The following is a 17,274-nucleotide window of genomic DNA, read 5'->3' as shown; positions in this document are numbered from 1 at the left end:
TTGATATTTTTATGCTATATTTTGAAAATATGATGATGATCGGATAAAATTTAGTAATTATTATTCTTTTAATCACGTACCTCTTCAATGATTCAAATATTACTTATCCAATTAAATAATACTAACAATAACTACAAACACAATGATTCATAACAAAGCCAAATGGGTTTCTAAACAAAACCTCTTCAAGAGAAGTTTTGCATTACATGAAAATAAGTAATATTTAAATGTTTGACATAAAATTAAAAATTAATCAACAGACATAACACCATTAGGAGGTTTCACCGGAGGATTTAGAAGTTGCCAATATTGTAGGCGTCCGTTTAAGTTTGACATCCAAGATGTTGCCTCATGTGAACGAAATTTCTTCCAATCAGCTGTAACTTCGGGCAACGGAAATCCCTTTGACATGTTTACCGGCACCCAATGATTTCCACCGACAAAACCGATACAAAAAAACCTTGCTGAAGAGGAATATGAAGTCATCATAGGAAAGAAGGTCCGACTAGGTTTACCCAAAGTGACTAAAATAACATTATACCTATTTGCTACCAAGTAACCCATAGCAGGTACGGTGAACCATCTATTTGCTACCAGCGAATCTCTAACGCCCTGTAAACCTTGTCTGAATAATTTCTCATACAAACTGTTATTATTTGTCAGCTCTTCATGTAACTCTCGGCGGACGATGGACCAACCTTCCTCTGTGTAACCAAGTAAATATGCAACAGCTCTAAAACCACAATTTCCATCTCCTAACACTTCAATAATGTCAACAATATGTGGATGTATATGATCAGGAAATTGCCCCAGATACTTCTGAGATGTCAATTTTTTAGACATTTGTGATAGTTGCTTTTGAGATGGTTGAGCTTGTTGATCTTGAGATGGCTGAGATAGTTGTGTACGCGACCTCTTTGATGTACCTTGATTTATGTAGAAAAAAAATAAGTTGAATATATAAAAATAAGAAATAAAAATATAAACAATAACTATATTATAACAAAAATAAATTAGTCACCTTGTGAATCACCATATTCTCTTTCAACATGTTCAAAGTATGATGGATCACGGTACACATCATAACCCTTTGGTGCTTTGCCTTTATCTTTGTTCTTCACTCCTCCTCTGGTTTTTATTTTTTCAGGTGGTGGACACAATGAACTTGAGGCTGGATAAGCAAGTTCAAACATTTTACTCTTCAACGCTCTTTTACCAACAATATCAAGTGACCGAAATCGAGTCCATATTGCCTCCATTGCATTACTCATGTCCAACTCATATCCATCCTCTGTGTCATCCTCCAATGGTTCTTCCATAGTTAATTTCTTCCAGTGACCGTGAACTGAATCTAATGGTATCGGTACACCGCTGGTTGTATATCCACTCAATTCACAAGCACAAGGTAACTCACATGTTGACCTAAGTTTGCAACCACACAAGTTTTTATCTGTTCCAACAATGTCAATTCTCTTCATCTCATCAGAAATTAGTGTCATAGCTGCCCTGGAGACAAAGTTTCTCAAATATTGAAAAAATGGACTGTTGTGTGTCTTTTCTGCATAGTAAAAACTCTTTTGAAAAGACTTCTTAATTTTGTCAACTTCTAGTATTATGTTGTCATTCATGCCTTCCAAACACTTGCATAAGTCTCCTTTGCTGTGTTCCAACATTTGCTTCAGTCTCCAATGTGCAGACTCAACTCTAAATATCAAATTGCAAACAATAGTCAATTAAACACAGAAAAAAGAAAAATATAATTACAATTTTAAAATAAAAAAATTATACCTATTAGTCGTTGTGTTTCCTAAATGCATCACTCGATTGGTCCATGCTTCAACAAATTGTTCTTTGTGAGGGGCCAACCAGGTGTTATTGACATATTCGACAAAATTGCTTGAATTAACACATGCTTGCTGAAACGCATTCAACCGCTGCTGATACTCCACCTCATTCGGACTTTCAACAACATCTCTCCACAAATTTTTCACCTTCTGTCACATATCCTTAGGTATATGCATGGTGCATCTCCCATTCACTTTTTTGATTATGTGCCACGTACAAAGCATATTAGTAGTATGTGGAAATATATCTTTAATTGCATTCATCAAAGCAAACTCCCTATCAGTCAAAATTACTCTAGGAAATATATCTTGCTTAGTAATCAATTTCTTCAACTTACCTAACGCCCAATGATAATTGTCAGTCTTCTCAGATTCCATGTAAGCAAATCCAACAGCAAATGTCATGTTAGTTGACGTTATGCCAGTAATTTCAAGAAGTGACTGTCTATATTTATTAGTTTTGTATGTGCAGTCCATAACCAAAACAATGGGAAACAAGTTCAACAACTTGATTGAATCTGGATGCGCCCATAAAATATCACTCAAAACATCGGAGCCATCATCTTTTCTTCTATTCCAGCTGACATATTTTCCATCATCTAACAACTGCAGCAATTGTTGCAGCTCTGTTCTGGAGCCTCTTTCCTGTATTTGCATCATGTGTCTTTTCCTATATACAAGTGTGGCATCAACAACAGACTCTGGATTTTGATCTTTCAAATCTAAAACAATGTGTCTTGGTGCTACTTTACGCTTTGTCAAATCTTGAACACGTTTGTTTTCATCGGCGGTTAAACGTGCCTTGCGAGGATGACCATGATATTGGTCAGGTAGCCCGTGGTTGTGAACTCCATGAATAACCTGAACTTTCCATCCTGAACCATCTGTTGAAGGTGCAGCTCTAATTTTAAATGGACAGTTACATTTTTTCGATGCAGTTGTCGTGGAACTTTCTGAAGAGTCATACATTCCACCTTTATCACAACCTAAAATCAACTTGTCATTTCTACCTCTTATTCCGTTCTTTTTATCTGACCGAGTAATGATAATACTGACTTTGTTGGCATCTCCAACATCTCGAGCCCATGTGAGAACAGCATCCGGTGTAGCAAATTTTTGATCAGTTGTAAAAACATCTGTAGTATCTACTAATATTTGACTTGTATTCCCGATTTGAGCCATATCTGTTTAAAAAAAATTAAAAAAAAAATTAATAAAACTGCTATGCTATACCGGAACACTTTTAATGTACCGGACCACTTTTTACAACTTGTTCAACACACCGGAACACATATGTAATTACCGAAACACTTTTTTGTATAGCGGAACACTTGGTTGTATACCGGAAAACTTTTTTGTATACCGGAATACTTTGAAAAGTGTTCCGGTATTCAACAAAACACGTTTATGCTTACCGGAACGCTTTGTTATTACCGGAACACCTTTTGTATACCGGAACACTTATAAAAGTGTTCCGGTATACACACAACCGTTTCTGGAAAATTGTAATACCGGAACGATTTTGAAAAGTGTTCCGGTAATAAACTGGAAGTTTTTTTTTTCTTAACATGGTATCAAAGACGGGTTAAGAATTGCAATGTGAGAATTTGACTCAAACTCACGCCAGACGTAAGGGTGGATCTTAAAATTATTTGGAGCACCACATTACTTAAGTTCTAATTATTAAGTATATAAATGTGCTCGAATTTTTTTTTTTAACGGTAAATATATTATTAACCAAGTACAGGTATAAAAGTAACTACAGGGCGCCGTATATATGCGAAATGCCAAAATAAACATCAAAATAAACACCACCTAAAAGAGGCCCACCTCCTAATTTCAAAATCAGAAAGACACCCCTTAGATTTCAGGCCACCATAAGACATCAACCCAGCCTCAAAAGTTGCCACTAAATCGACTCTAACTCCCGATCTCGAATCAAAAATGATCGGTCATTAGAAAATGTGCTCGAAATTGAAACTGGGAAGTTTGATTTATCTCAATTCAACGACCACTACTATACATAACTAAAAAAAAAAAAAAAATCTAAAAATTTGAAAAATACCTTATCTCGAACACTTTGTCTCTTCCTCCATCTCCTGCATCATTGCCAACTTCTACGCTACATAATCATGATCATAATCTTCCTATAGAATCAAATACCCAATCATACCAAATTATTGTTTAGTCCACCTACTCTTTGTCTTGCACATGTCTACGTGGCACCGCTTGTTGATTGCCATGTGTGATAGATAAACAACTAAATAAAAGGAATCATTGTGTCCATGCCTTTTACTCTCTTCACCAACTTGCTTGGCTAGCTAGCGACTCGGAACAAAGATTTCTAGCGGATGAAATTTAATTATAGGAACCAGCATCAATGCTATGCATAGGAAATCCATCCTTAAATTAATGTGAGAATTGATATTTGATTTTAGTTAATGAGTCATGTTAAGTTGTTATTAACGCGTGTCTTATAAAGTCACATGTTAAGATACTTTAATATATAAATTATATATTTAATGATACAAAAAATTTAATGTTTGAGAGATAAAATGCACTAATTTCAATATATACTTTCTAAATTTATTTCTTTAACATGTGTCCTTGGGGTTGTCGAATCACGATGAACAATCGTGATACCAAAAACATGCACCTAATATATTTCAATGATTTAATACTTCGGCTAAAACAGTAAAGTGGTTAGAGTTTCTTCTAGAATGAACCATTCGAAAGAATTTGAGTTCAATTTTTAATAAAAACAATTTTTTAGTAGATTTTACTTATTTCGCGGCCGAACGCTGATGAATACCAAAGTCTCATTCTCGTGGAAATCAAAGGATTAATAATACTATAGTGGAAAATTTCACTATGCTCAAGTCAATATCTAGTGGGGCAAGAGGCTTGTCTGTTTAGAGATTCCTGGTTTACCTAATTACTTACTGTTTGAAAAGTCCTAAAGTTTTACGAAACCCATTTTATTTTATAAAATTTTAATTCTACACACAATAAAAAGTGAAAAAAGTTCACATAATTTAGTGTTACTCGTCACTTCAATTTCAATTGCCCAATAATGATTCTTTGAATTGAGTGATTCGTGGTGATTCATATCAAAATAATGTCCTACCACCTAGTACTTTTTTTTTTACTCATGATTAATTCAACTACTATACACATTACTTTTTTAATTTATCATATAAAAAGTTAATTATAGGTGTGAAGTTTCTTGATCTCAAAATTATGTGTAATGGCTGTCTCTTTCTAATCCTTGAGAGATAATTAAAATCAAATCACTAATCCAAAGTTGACTTTGATCTCAAGCAACTTGTGATTGGTGGGAAATGCAAATAATTAAACAAATGAATTTGGTAAAAGGACACATACAAAGTGTATTTGGTTCCCATCATGATACAGCAAATTAAGTAGTTATTATAAGCACAAAGATTAAGGGTGGGAAAATTAACATAAATACATGTGTGTCTTACAAATTAAAATGTTAAGAAACACTAATACTTTTTAGGTTTATGAATGAAGGATAAGGATACATATGTATTAAAACGGTTTGCAATATTCGAGCACGGGAATATTTTTTTCATAGCTTAGGGGAGAAGAGATTACAGTGGTCACTGGTCAACCCATAGTGATGAGATTTTCAATATTCGAGAATAGGAATATTTTTTGTAGATACTATATCTTTCATTTTTAGTAAAAAAAAAAAAAGAAATATGTAAGCTTGTATTTTTATTTTAAATTTACTAACATTTAGGCCTATTTGGATTAGTTTTTTTTTTTTTTTTTTTGAAAACTTGGTATCCGGCCTTAGGACCGACTAATCCAAGGGGATCAATCTCACCGCCCATTTGCGGGGGCCCCATTTAAAGCCAGAGTTTTTTTGCTCTGTATGGACTTAGCCCACCGAAATTGGCACCAGTGGGAATCGAACCTGAGACCTTGAGAGGAGCATAATCCAAGGACCCAAGTCAACACCACTGGATTAGCTTATTTTTAAGCTTATGCAAACAGCTTATGCAATATAAATTAGGTATATATAAGCATTGTTGATAATTTGTTTTACAAGTGTGAAAGTCATTTTGATTAAATTCTAGTTTCTAGAACATGTAATACATTAATTTATCTAATTTTGTTTGCTTAATAAATAGATAAAGGAGCCCCCACCCAATCATAAATGATATTCGTACCCCCCAACCCCACGTACGATTCTGTATTCTTTGGTCATCTCATCTACCACCACACTCACACACCACACCTTCTTTTTGCTCATTATATATATGATTTACATAAGACCACACACAAGCAATTAATACACTGCCTAAAAAAATTAATTATCCAACATTCTCATGAACACCATGAGTAATTTTGATCATATCTCTCTTGGTCTTACGTTAGGAGTAGGATCCCCTCAAAATATTAATATTGATCAAGTAGCTACTACAAAGATTGAACCGGATGATGAATATGTTTATTTCCATCAACATGCCTCTAATTCTACTAGCGTGCAAGTGTCTTCATTTTCTAACTCGTGTAATAGCATCAAGAGGGAGAGAGATCATGATTTCATCAATAGTGAACAAGTGCATCATGATGATGTTGATGAAAATGGTAACTCCAATAGGAAGAAACTTAGGCTCACCAAAGAACAATCAGCAGTATTGGAGGACACTTTCAAAGACCATTCTACCCTCAATACGGTATATATTTTCAAATTCTTAGTTTTCCTTTTCAAAGTAGTGTAATGGTTAGAATTTTAGATTTAAGGTGAATAATGGGAGGACCAGAGTTCAAACGTTGATCCGTGCATATTATATACAACATTGATCCGACTGAACTATATTTATGGGGACGGTATTTTCAAATTCTTAATTCGTGATCATGATTATCATTTTTGTCACCACCTGTACTCAGGCCATACTGGATCGTCTAATCTAATCTGGTTCGGAAGTCACTTCTGTCATCAAGTGGTTTCAGCTCTCCTGCATCATGTTTTATGTTTTGAACAAATTAATTAGTTATAATTAGTGGATACTAGTATAGTAGTATTTAATATGATTTTGAATTTTTGTTATCGATCATGAATTTTTGGTTTAATTTCTATAATTCTATAATGGTTGCCTTTATCTAGCTTTTTCTCATTTTCCTTTGACATTTTGATCAGAAGCAAAAGCAAGAATTGGCAACCAAGCTGAATCTTCGTACGAGACAAGTGGAGGTGTGGTTTCAGAACAGGAGGGCAAGGTTGTAAACTTGTAATATACATGTTTCTTTATTCTTTTTCATTCTCTTCTTAATTTATATATATCCTCTAATAATCTTAATTATAACATGTAAGAAACATTTTTTCTCATTTTATTTGCAAAAACATCATGCAAGTAGTGAAGAAAAAAAATTAGGAACATGTCATTTAATTTAAATTTATGAAAAAAAAAATTGATCATAATTTAAATCTATAATTGTAATATTAATATTTATTCTCATAATTGATAAATCTTTTGACCATATATATAATATACTTAAATAATATACTAAATATTATAGATCAATTCAATCAAGTTATTAGACTTAACTGATTAATGAGTTTTACCAAAATGATAGATCATTCGGGAGAACCTGAATCTTGACACAAATACAATATATTTATACGGTTTTTGAATATTCTAGTTTTTTGTTTCTTCTCGATTGTTTGTTATGTCATCTAATAACGGAATTGTTATGAATATGCAGGACAAAATTGAAACAAACGGAAGTGGACTGCGAAGAACTGAAGAAATGTTACGAAACTCTAACAGAAGAGAACAAGATGTTGGAAGAGGAATTGAAAGAGCTGAAATCGATGAAAACACCGGCAGAACAATTTAATTATAAACCGCTTCCGGTAGCCGGTCTTACGGTTTGCCCTTCGTGTAAGAAAATTTGCCCCGGCCGCCACGATGACAATGGCCCATCTCACACCACCGCTTTGCTTCTTAGCCCAAAGGCCCAAATTCACTTCTATACAAATAGTAATTATACGTTCACACAATCTTCTGCAACTATTGCTAGCTAGCTAGCTAGGGAGGGAGGTTGAATAGTAAATACAGTTTCATTTTCAGATAATTTTGCTTTATTAATGATATCTAGAGTACTAATTTATAGATAATTACAAATATAATATCATGTAAGAAAATGATAGCCGGTCGATTTAGAATCGGATTGATCGAGTTTTATGATCATCACGTACTACTTAATTATGTGGTGCACCTGATGATACATAGCCAATTATGTTTATAAATTGTTCATGTACAAGTTTATTATCAAAAAAATAAAATTGTAAATAGTTCTTCATTTCATTTTAATGTATTATAAACCTTTAATCGCCAAAACCATCTACAATCATTTGAAAAATAAATAAATTATGGAGAGCTACTTTTTCATACTTTTAGGTTAATAATTTCAATAGATAGTTAATTCAATTCATATTGAAAATCATGGTTATTGTATACAGATGATTAACCACAATTTTGGATGTAAGCTTTCATTTAACTATCTTCTTGAATGAATTAATTACATTTTTAAACGTGACTAATAATCAAGTGTCGTACGTAGGTGTACAAAAAGTAAGTGTTCACCTATCATTACAAACAAATTAGAATGGGCTTCTTGAATTGGTCGAGCTGACACTTTATTAATCAAACTTAGTAGTCATAATTTTTATGGATGATGATAATGAGGTAGAAGACACTTGATCATTTAACATTCGACAAGATTTATTTTGAATTATTTTAGTGATGCTAACGTAGAGATTAAAACATACTATGATTTAGACAAAAAATCTACACTTTGTGTTTTGATCACTGAGTACTATTTTATTACTATGATTAGGCTAAAGATCTACACTTTGTGTTTTGATCACTTAGTACTATTTTATTTTTGTAAATTGTGATATTATAATTATATATTAACGAAGAATGATCAATGCATCAATGCATCTAAGCATGTATATAATTTTTATTATTATTAAGATATCTAAGTCGTATCGTATCATGAATTTTAAAAATTTCTTGTATATGCATATATGTGTACTAATTGCATATACATATGTGTACCAAGAGGCAAACTAATTGCTACTAGCTAGTTTTGAAATAAGTTGGTTCGACCTGGCTCATTTTTTGTACAATGAATCCAACTATATAAATGAACTACAGGGTTAAAAAAAAAAAAAAAACAGTATGTTTGTGCATGGGACAAGTCAATTACTTGAATCATATTATCAATAGAGTTGAGATAAGTTAATTATTTGTCTTGAATTAGAATTAGAATATCATCTTCATCTTCTCACTCTAATTTTTTCAAAAAAGAAAAGAGGAATGCCACTTAATACACGACACATATTAGGCTTATGACACGCATGATCTTTTCTAAGTGCAATATAGTATAGTATTATGTAACATTCTTGTTAAAAATGGTTCTTTAACTATTAGAAACTTTCATCAAGCATGCTTTTGTTACCTATAAATTACATAAATGAATAAAGCTGGATTGAGTAAAAGTGATTAAATCAGCACGTACAAAAGACAAATTTAAAATTATCATCAAGATTAGTCCCTATTTTGTTTTTCGTAGTGGGATATTGCCTTGGAAAGTTTATGATTAGTTGCAATTTGCAAAAAAATATTGTTATTATAATCATATTAAGATAGAGTATTAGTCTTGATCAATTGTTCATGATCAATCATTATCGAATTTCTGATGTGCACCAATCGTTTGCATGTGTCGGCGTCGTAGACCCAATGAGATAGGTCTATAAGGAAAATACTTGGCAATGATAATAAAAAAACAACTTACGCGTTATTTCCATTGGATTGGATGCAACAAACAAGTTGATGATTATAGAGGAATGTATGTATGGTTGATGACAATAAGAATTAGGTAATCTTTCCACGTTTGCGCACAACCAAACCACGCTTACGTAAAGCATCCATCCTAATTAGCCAAGGTTTAAGGAATCTTTTGCGTGTAACCGTAGAGACAAACCTCGCGTATTTTGTGGTATTTATGTAGGTGTCAAATTCTCCCCAAAAATTTTAACGTTACTGCACGCACAAGTTAAAACTGAACACAAAACTTTAATTAAGCTAGAAAGACTCACATGATCTCATCTAAATTATCTTGAATGAATATATTTTTTTTTTAGATAAAGTGGTAATCTAGTGAAATTAAACTCACATATAATTGTGAGATCCCAGGTTCAAATTCGGGTCACGACGTCTGACCTAACAATTTCGGCCTAACTCACATATAAATAGTTTTTAATTTGTATACATAATACAATGGATAGTGCAACTTTTACATGTGCATCTATTTTTCGAGAGGTCACTTGGTTGATGATTTGTTCTTCAACCTTAAGAAACTCGGTTCGAGACTCGTCACCGAAAGAATATTTTAAGAGTTAATTTTTAGAATTTAATTTATATACTTTTCACTTTTATTTTAAAAAACAATATTAATTGTAAATGCTCTAAACATACTGCTGTCTTTTTTTTTTAATCATTTAAAACTAGCTACTAAGAGTATCTCCAATGATGATACCACTTTGAGTATCATATATTAATAACAAGTGGTCCCTACAATGTCACGTAATATTTATGCAACTCATATATATTTTGCTCCAATGGTGATACCACTTTTGAGTATCATACATTAATAACAAGTGACCTATATATATATATATATTTTTTTTTATTTTGTCTAATAAAAATAAAAATAATTTAATAAATACGTAGATAAATTAATTAATAATTAAATATAATGAGAAATACATGACAATAAATAAAAAATGGTGAAAAATGCATAAATATGACGGGAAATATATAATGAAAAATATAATAATTAATTTTTATTATTATACATATTATGATCTATTTGATAGAAAATAAATAAAATATGACTTGAGAACAAAACAAATAAAAATTGTGTAATATATAGAATAATATGAAATATCATCAAATTAACATCCAACTACAACGAAAAAAAATCTTTTCTGCAATGTTGTTAAAGAAACAAAATTGAATGAAAATTTATCAAATGAAAGGCAACAAGAAATAAAACCTTCCTATAGTTAAAATAGAAAAAGAAGATCTGGTCATTGAATGTCAATGATAATATTTTGACATATATGGAAGCTAATAATAATATTAAATTGATGATACGTCATGGAACTCCAATGATAAAAAAAATAAGATACCGTATCATTAGTCTATGAAACTCTCTTAGATACCCTTATTGAAGATGTTATAAGGTACTATGAATATAGTATATATTAAGTGGAAACATTCTTCAAAACACACTACAAATCATTGATAAACTTCAGTTTCATACATTTTTTTTAATAAAAGGCAAAGGTGCCTTTTAAAATTTACATTAGAAAAAAAAAAGAAGAAATTTACAAGAATGGAAAGATTAGGCCAAAACTCACAAACAGCACATAACTAGCATTTGCTTCACTAAAAACTTTATCAAGAAAATTTAATGGGATAAAATGTTCGTGAAAGAAAAAAGACATATATATATCACCTAGATATAATCTTGCAAGGTATTGGTATGACTAGATATTGATTTTTTCTCTTTCAAAATATGGTTGTGGAGATAAGTACTATAATACCAATTGAGACCTTATCAATATATTGTCATCATCTCTATTCTCTAGAAGCAAATGCTCTACTTTTGTGAATCATTGAATTAAATTAAATGTGTTTAATAATTTTTGAGGATTTTATTATCTTTGAACTATGAAAAAAAGGTGTAGTCCTTGATGACAAAGATATATTTTGTGAGAATGGTTAACAATAAAGATAAAAACTAGACCCAAAGTAAAGGATTAAAAAAAAACTAAACATGTGGCACCATAATCTCACCTAACACTAAATATGTCAGAATGACGGTGAATTACGTGATTTGTCAAAAGTTATAGAGAGTAGCTTCTAAGAAATTACGGTGAATCACCGTGATTCTAGCATATCCACTATAATACTAAACATACGCTATGTTACTATGCCATATAGTGAGTGATAATATCACAAACTAAAAATAGAGGATAAATTTTTTGAAGATAAATCTTAAAAATGATTGCATGAACTAAAAACATGTTTCACTCATTTTTATTAGACCAAAATCATTATTTACCTTAAATTCAAGTCATTAATTTAAGGCCACCTTTCCTCTTCTGAAGTATTCAACCTTTAATTTAGGCTGCTTATAAACATTTTGTAAGTACAAATACAAGACTGACTTAATTTGCTGAAGCTATCCCTAGCTTTGAGATCATCATCACCTTTATTCTTTTGAAACAAAAAACAACTATATATAACAAACAAACAAACAAATATTATTTTATTTCTTTTCCAAAATAGCAAAGTCCAACAATCTTTACATTACATAACAAACTTAGTATTTTCATCAAACCACATAAAAAAAATTGATTATAATCACAAATGCATGTCATATCAACCACATAATATAGTTCCTTAGGCTTACAAGTCAATTGATATCACCCCTGAAGAGTCACTCTTATCAACAAAAAATGTCTTAGAAATTTCCTTTTCAAAGGTAACAAGTTCCACATTGTACAAACCACTGAATCCTCTAAAGCTGAATTCTCCTTGCTCATCAACATGACCATGAGTTTGAGATAACCACTCTTCTTTAAGATCAAGAAATCTTCTGCCAGCTTCATTGATTTCACCTTCGGCATTCACCAAATGTGAATTGTCGCGACTCATAAATAATTCCCAAAATCCCCATAGCATTACACCATCTACGGCAGGGTGTGCCATAGCTTCGCGCAACATAACTTCCAAATCATCGCCTCTAATATATTCATTAGTGGAAGACACATCAAGCTCGGTAAACCAGATTGGTAGACCGAGAGAAGCCAACTTATCGAGCGCTGAACAAACAATAGGTCCAATAGGACTATCAATGTGACCTTGAATTCCAATTCCCCCAACCGGAGCACCTTGATCTTGCAAATCAAGAATCTGTTGTGTGTATTTTTCTGGAGATGAATTTGTGTCGCATCCATCTTCGACATGATAATCATTCACAAATAACGTAGCAGATGGATCTAGTTGGTGTGCAGTCTTGAACATGTTTGGCCTTATATCTTTACCTAGTATGTTCTGATAAAACGAACCATGCAACATTTCATTGTTAACATCATAGTGCTTGAACTTGCCTTTGTAGCGAGTCAATAAACCAGTTAAGCGGTTTTGGACAGCTGCCGATAAATCATTTTTATTCAGTGATTTGATCCATTGCTGCACATTGCCATCCACTTCCCAGAAGATACAATGTCCGCGAATGTCTATCTTGTACTTCTCACATAAGTCTAACATATCATCAGCATCCTTGTAGTTCAAGTTACCTTGTTGTGGCTCAGTCCAATACCACTTCAACTCGTTACCGAATACAGCCCAGTTAAAATGTTGCACAAAGAAATCAACAAAATCTTCGTTGTCAATATTTGTTCTATTGATGCATGATCCAATTGGAAAATCATTCTGTATTTGTCTAACTTTCACAAAGGTATACTCGCTTGTGTCCAGCCCAGAAAATTTTAACGTAACATCTTGCTTACGGATCTGCAATGCAGCAAATGAGAAATGTTCGAAATGAGAAACAGAAAAAAACTACCATGTAAAATATCATGTTTCTTATCCATGCATAACAGATAGACAAATAAATAGACGGATAGACAGACAGACAGACAAATAGACCGATAGATATAATAAAATGAATAGTGTGATTTAACTTTAGAATTGTGTTATGATATCGACTAAACCTAGATGTTATCGTGTATGTTACCTTGTCTGTCTGCTCCCTTAAATATCTAAACCTCGCCTGCCTATCGACAGGAAAAATTTGAAGTCCAGCAACCATTAAGTCAACACCAGAAACAGGACCTTGGATATAAACAAAAACATTAGATGGCTGTTTTTCAATTCTAAACGAACCACCGATTTCATGCCATCTTCTGTCAGCAACTTCGGTTTGCCCTCCATTGACCCACTGGCCATCAACACTAAGAGCAATACCCACATTCTGAGGCCCATGTGATCCGGAACTAATCCGGACCCAAGCAGATACTTGATAAGTTAAATAGAGTGTCAATTTCTCAGTAATTGTCTGAGAAGGACCCATATATGTTTGTGTGCGGTTAGTTACAAGAATGTAGCGTCCACTCAGGGATTCATGAGGACCGAGAGAGTCTCTTGCCATTGGCGGAATTACACGCGGTGAACCAGTTCCAACGCTCAAAGTACAATTACCAAGAGGAGACCAACCATTGATACCATTATCCAGATTACTATTCTCAATTATATTAACACCAAAAGCAACATTCTGCAAAACAATAACAATCTTCAAGTGCTTGAAACATACATAATTGGCCATACAACAAAAGCGCATCAAAGAAACATTTAAGTTTAAATTTTAACAATGATGAAAGGCTAACCTTAAAATCCGGGGGTGATGACGGCGGTGTTTTAGCTGCATGTTTTATAACCAAAGTATTTAGAAGAATGTCAGTGCCTGCAGGAGGGCCTTCTAAATAAACAATTACTTTTGAGGGAGAATCATTTAGAAGGAATTTTCCCTGAATTTGAGCCCAATCTTTATCTGTTGCCTGCACACTTTAGTAAACACAAGCTATGTTCAGCAATTTAAACATATGTTAAGGGAGGACTCTAATATTAATTATTCATGATTTTGAAAGAACATAATCATAAACTACTACACCAAGTTTCCTTTTCGCCCCCTAACTTTTACAAATTTGCGATTTTGGTCCCTACTACTACACCATGTCAGCATATGTGGCAAGTCATGCTGCCATGGCATTTGAGTCATTGTCCACGAGGCAAGACATGCTAACGTGGCATGTGAGTCACTTGACACATGTGCGTTGACTTGGTCAGGAGGCCAAAATTGTAAGTTCATGAAAGTTAGTGGGCCAAAATTTCTATTTTGAAAATTAAGGGGCTAAAATTGCAAGTTTGTGAAAGTTAGGGGGGCAAAAATGCAATTTAGTCTTTCTTTTATTAATATTAGAATGAAAATAACCGCAAGAGTCATATCATTATTCTATGTATACCCTGGTAAATCAAAGAAATGAGATAGAGATACTAACTTGGCAATGCCTATATACTGCTCTCGGAAATCTGGCTTTTGAACATACAATGTAGCGCGTACATCAGAAATAGTGACATTGTTGCCAAATATCCGAACTAAAGCAGTGACTTCGTACACAAACTTGCGCTGCACTCGTCCAGTGATCTCTTGCTGAATTCCGTTCCAACTTTGTGTACGTTCGGTTGCAGATGCAAAGAATTTCCCGGATTTTGGAAGGATTTTACCATCTGCAATGGAATCATGTAATGCAATCTTGCAGCCTCTTCCAGTCCAATTATTAAGGCCATCCTCAAACTGAGGATTTAGAATGATGTTTTCGTCGTCAGTAGAAACACATACTGTGTTTGTTGTCTTCTGAAACAAGGGGGAAATGCATCAAAACTTATGAGTAAAAAAATTTAAAGATGCCATGAAACAATGAGAGAAGTGAAACTGACACATATTTATAGCTATTTTGATCTAGCAATTGAAGAAGCGATAGCTACTACACAAGTTATGAGCTTGATGTTCATAAATTATATTAGACATTATCTTGTTGTAGAATACCACCAAGATGTAACATTATTTTAAAGTGCATAATTAATTACATTATGTTCAACTTTATCATGCTGTAGAATATCACCAGTTTTGAAGCAGGTCAATTCTATAATTAACAATATTCAAAGAGTTAAGATACTAATTAGTTACATGAATTAAGATACTAATTAGTTACATGGATTAAAAGACACCAGTAATATTTTATAATGAATCATTCATAGTTTAATATGTATGTACAAAGAAGACTAATTCCATCTTATATTTCCAAGGACTTCAGCTAATAATCAAGTTCTATATGAATTATTTCCTACGATCAAATCCAACGCTTTATTTCCTATGATAGCCAAAGGGCGCGGGCTTATCATAACGCAGACAAGAAAGATGCATAATTCATTTCATTTTGGTAAATGCAGTACCCTTATTAACAAATTAAATAAGGCAAAGAAACATAAACAAATTAAATACTGAATAGTAGTGAATAATAGAAGTGCATGCCTCTGAGCCTGAGAGGTTTCCAGCATTGACCTTCTCCGAGTTTGCCATAGTTTCTCAACAGACTTCTAAAACCAATACAACAATCAAACAAAATACCTTCAATTAATACCATGAAAAAATAAATTCATAATTAAACAACCATGACAAAAAGAACATGCATGGTGAAGACACTTTTCTTGCAGAGAAAGAAACAAACCTAGGAACGTACTAGGTAAAGAATGATTATGCTTATGCTTACAGTGGAAGTGAAAGTTGTAAACTCTGCTTGTGAAATAGAAGGACTAGAACCTCTTCAACATATATACACATTGGCTCAGCAAATTTGAGAAGTGAAAGCTAAGAAAAACAGTGGGACCAACCAAGCCTAACCAATAAACAAGAGCACCATTGTTGAAAAGCCATTAGCTTTTTTTTCCAAAAGTTTTCCTATGTCAGGATAAACTGTTCAAACAACATGATCAGATCAATTTCATAACATTATAATCAAAGATCCTTTTAAGTAATCTCTATAAAAATAGGGAAAAAAATAAAAAGGAAGACGGTGCCTTTGTGTATTAGTTTTTTTCCCCTATTGCTTTGCATTGCAGATAAGATAAGCAATGCTTGAATTGGAATGGAAGCCTAAGGTTCACAAATTGAGAAAGAATGCTATAAAATCTTAATTTAACACTATCAAAAATAGTGATTTCTATGAAGCTTGGATCACAAGTTTCGCAATAGCTAAGGTGTATTAATCATATGCACCAAAATGCAGAATAACCAAGCTTGAGAGTAAATGCTTACTAGAAATAGCTTAGCACCATCTTTATGTGCTTTACAAAACTTTTACGAAACTAGTAAATGCTACCACATTATCATTAAGTTTTTACAAGTTCCTTTTCAAAAAAAAAAAATTATAAGTTATACAAATAATCCATTTGAGGTAAATATAATTGAATTAGTCTCGTGAGTACGACTTGGTAGCTAACGAGACGCTAATTTACAGGAGTCTTGGTAGCTAACAAAATACTATAGCATTGTGTTATGGTAAGGTATATGAATATGAATAATAATTATTCCGTTAATGGTGATTAAGATGGCATAACTAAATTAACGTTTTCATGAGAGGGAAGAGAGTGAAAGAGAAACATGTGTATAGCGGCATTTTACCTAAATGTTTGTGATCAAGCACAAACAGGTGAGAGATATGAACGTAGGGAGAATGAAGAATGAAGCATTC

General features: G+C 32.7%; 4 protein-coding genes across 9 annotated transcripts; 1 reads left to right on the top strand and 3 right to left on the bottom strand.

The window, feature by feature from the left end:
• Positions 1-249: 249 nt before the first annotated feature.
• LOC123895762 lies at positions 250-843 on the bottom strand. Its single transcript, XM_045946252.1, has one exon. The coding sequence runs from the start codon at positions 841-843 to the stop codon at positions 250-252; it is 594 nt and encodes a 197-aa protein (XP_045802208.1).
• A 351-nt stretch (positions 844-1,194) lies between these two features.
• Positions 1,195-3,026, bottom strand: LOC123895761. Its single transcript, XM_045946251.1, has 4 exons — positions 2,139-3,026; positions 1,789-1,994; positions 1,254-1,704; positions 1,195-1,209 (listed from the first exon to the last, which is right to left on the bottom strand). Exons 1-4 carry the CDS (start codon positions 3,024-3,026, stop codon positions 1,195-1,197), a joined length of 1,560 nt encoding a protein of 519 aa, XP_045802207.1.
• A 3,108-nt stretch (positions 3,027-6,134) lies between these two features.
• On the top strand, positions 6,135-8,188 carry LOC123894261 (homeobox-leucine zipper protein HAT9-like). Its single transcript, XM_045944211.1, has 3 exons — positions 6,135-6,553; positions 7,018-7,097; positions 7,584-8,188. Exons 1-3 carry the CDS (start codon positions 6,203-6,205, stop codon positions 7,903-7,905), a joined length of 753 nt encoding a protein of 250 aa, XP_045800167.1. The 5' UTR covers positions 6,135-6,202; the 3' UTR covers positions 7,906-8,188.
• Positions 8,189-12,199: 4,011 nt separating this feature from the next.
• On the bottom strand, positions 12,200-16,531 carry LOC123894254 (endo-1,4-beta-xylanase 1-like). 6 transcript variants are annotated; one of them, XM_045944198.1, is made up of 6 exons: positions 16,252-16,531; positions 16,056-16,117; positions 15,022-15,377; positions 14,350-14,527; positions 13,701-14,237; positions 12,200-13,477 (listed from the first exon to the last, which is right to left on the bottom strand). In XM_045944198.1, exons 2-6 carry the CDS (start codon positions 16,101-16,103, stop codon positions 12,368-12,370), a joined length of 2,229 nt encoding a protein of 742 aa, XP_045800154.1. In that variant the 5' UTR covers positions 16,104-16,117; positions 16,252-16,531; the 3' UTR covers positions 12,200-12,367. The 6 variants fall into 6 exon arrangements, with proteins under 6 accessions (XP_045800154.1, XP_045800155.1, XP_045800156.1 ...); XM_045944199.1 differs by having other exon boundaries at positions 16,056-16,120; positions 16,252-16,496; XM_045944200.1 differs by having other exon boundaries at positions 16,056-16,120; positions 16,264-16,329.
• Between the last annotated feature and the right edge of the window lie 743 nt (positions 16,532-17,274).

This window comes from Trifolium pratense, linkage group LG7, assembly GCF_020283565.1.
Source record: "Trifolium pratense cultivar HEN17-A07 linkage group LG7, ARS_RC_1.1, whole genome shotgun sequence".
In the NCBI taxonomy this organism is placed as follows: Eukaryota; Viridiplantae; Streptophyta; class Magnoliopsida; order Fabales; family Fabaceae; genus Trifolium; species Trifolium pratense.
Note: the sequence above shows the minus strand (reverse complement) of the source record. Positions and strands in the feature narration are given on the sequence as shown.

Bases quoted from the DNA above. Each gene is read 5' to 3' on its own strand.
- LOC123895761 (XM_045946251.1), bottom strand. From the start codon at position 3,026: ATGGCTCAAATCGGGAATACAAGTCAAATATTAGTAGATACTACAGAT. The intron at 1,995-2,138 runs GTAATTTTGACT...GATATGTGACAG, and splicing joins AGCAAGATATATTTCCTAGA to AAGGTGAAAAATTTGTGGAG. The intron at 1,705-1,788 runs GTATAATTTTTT...TTTGATATTTAG, and splicing joins GGAAACACAACGACTAATAG to AGTTGAGTCTGCACATTGGA.
- LOC123895762 (XM_045946252.1), bottom strand. From the start codon at position 843: ATGTCTAAAAAATTGACATCTCAGAAGTATCTGGGGCAATTTCCTGAT.
- LOC123894261 (XM_045944211.1), top strand. From the start codon at position 6,203: ATGAACACCATGAGTAATTTTGATCATATCTCTCTTGGTCTTACGTTA. The intron at 6,554-7,017 runs GTATATATTTTC...CATTTTGATCAG, and splicing joins ACCATTCTACCCTCAATACG to AAGCAAAAGCAAGAATTGGC. The intron at 7,098-7,583 runs GTTGTAAACTTG...ATGAATATGCAG, and splicing joins TTTCAGAACAGGAGGGCAAG to GACAAAATTGAAACAAACGG.
- LOC123894254 (XM_045944198.1), bottom strand. From the start codon at position 16,103: ATGGCAAACTCGGAGAAGGTCAATGCTGGAAACCTCTCAGGCTCAGAG. The intron at 15,378-16,055 runs GCATGCACTTCT...CCCTTGTTTCAG, and splicing joins GAAACCTCTCAGGCTCAGAG to AAGACAACAAACACAGTATG. The intron at 13,478-13,700 runs GTAACATACACG...GCTGCATTGCAG, and splicing joins TAAGGGAGCAGACAGACAAG to ATCCGTAAGCAAGATGTTAC.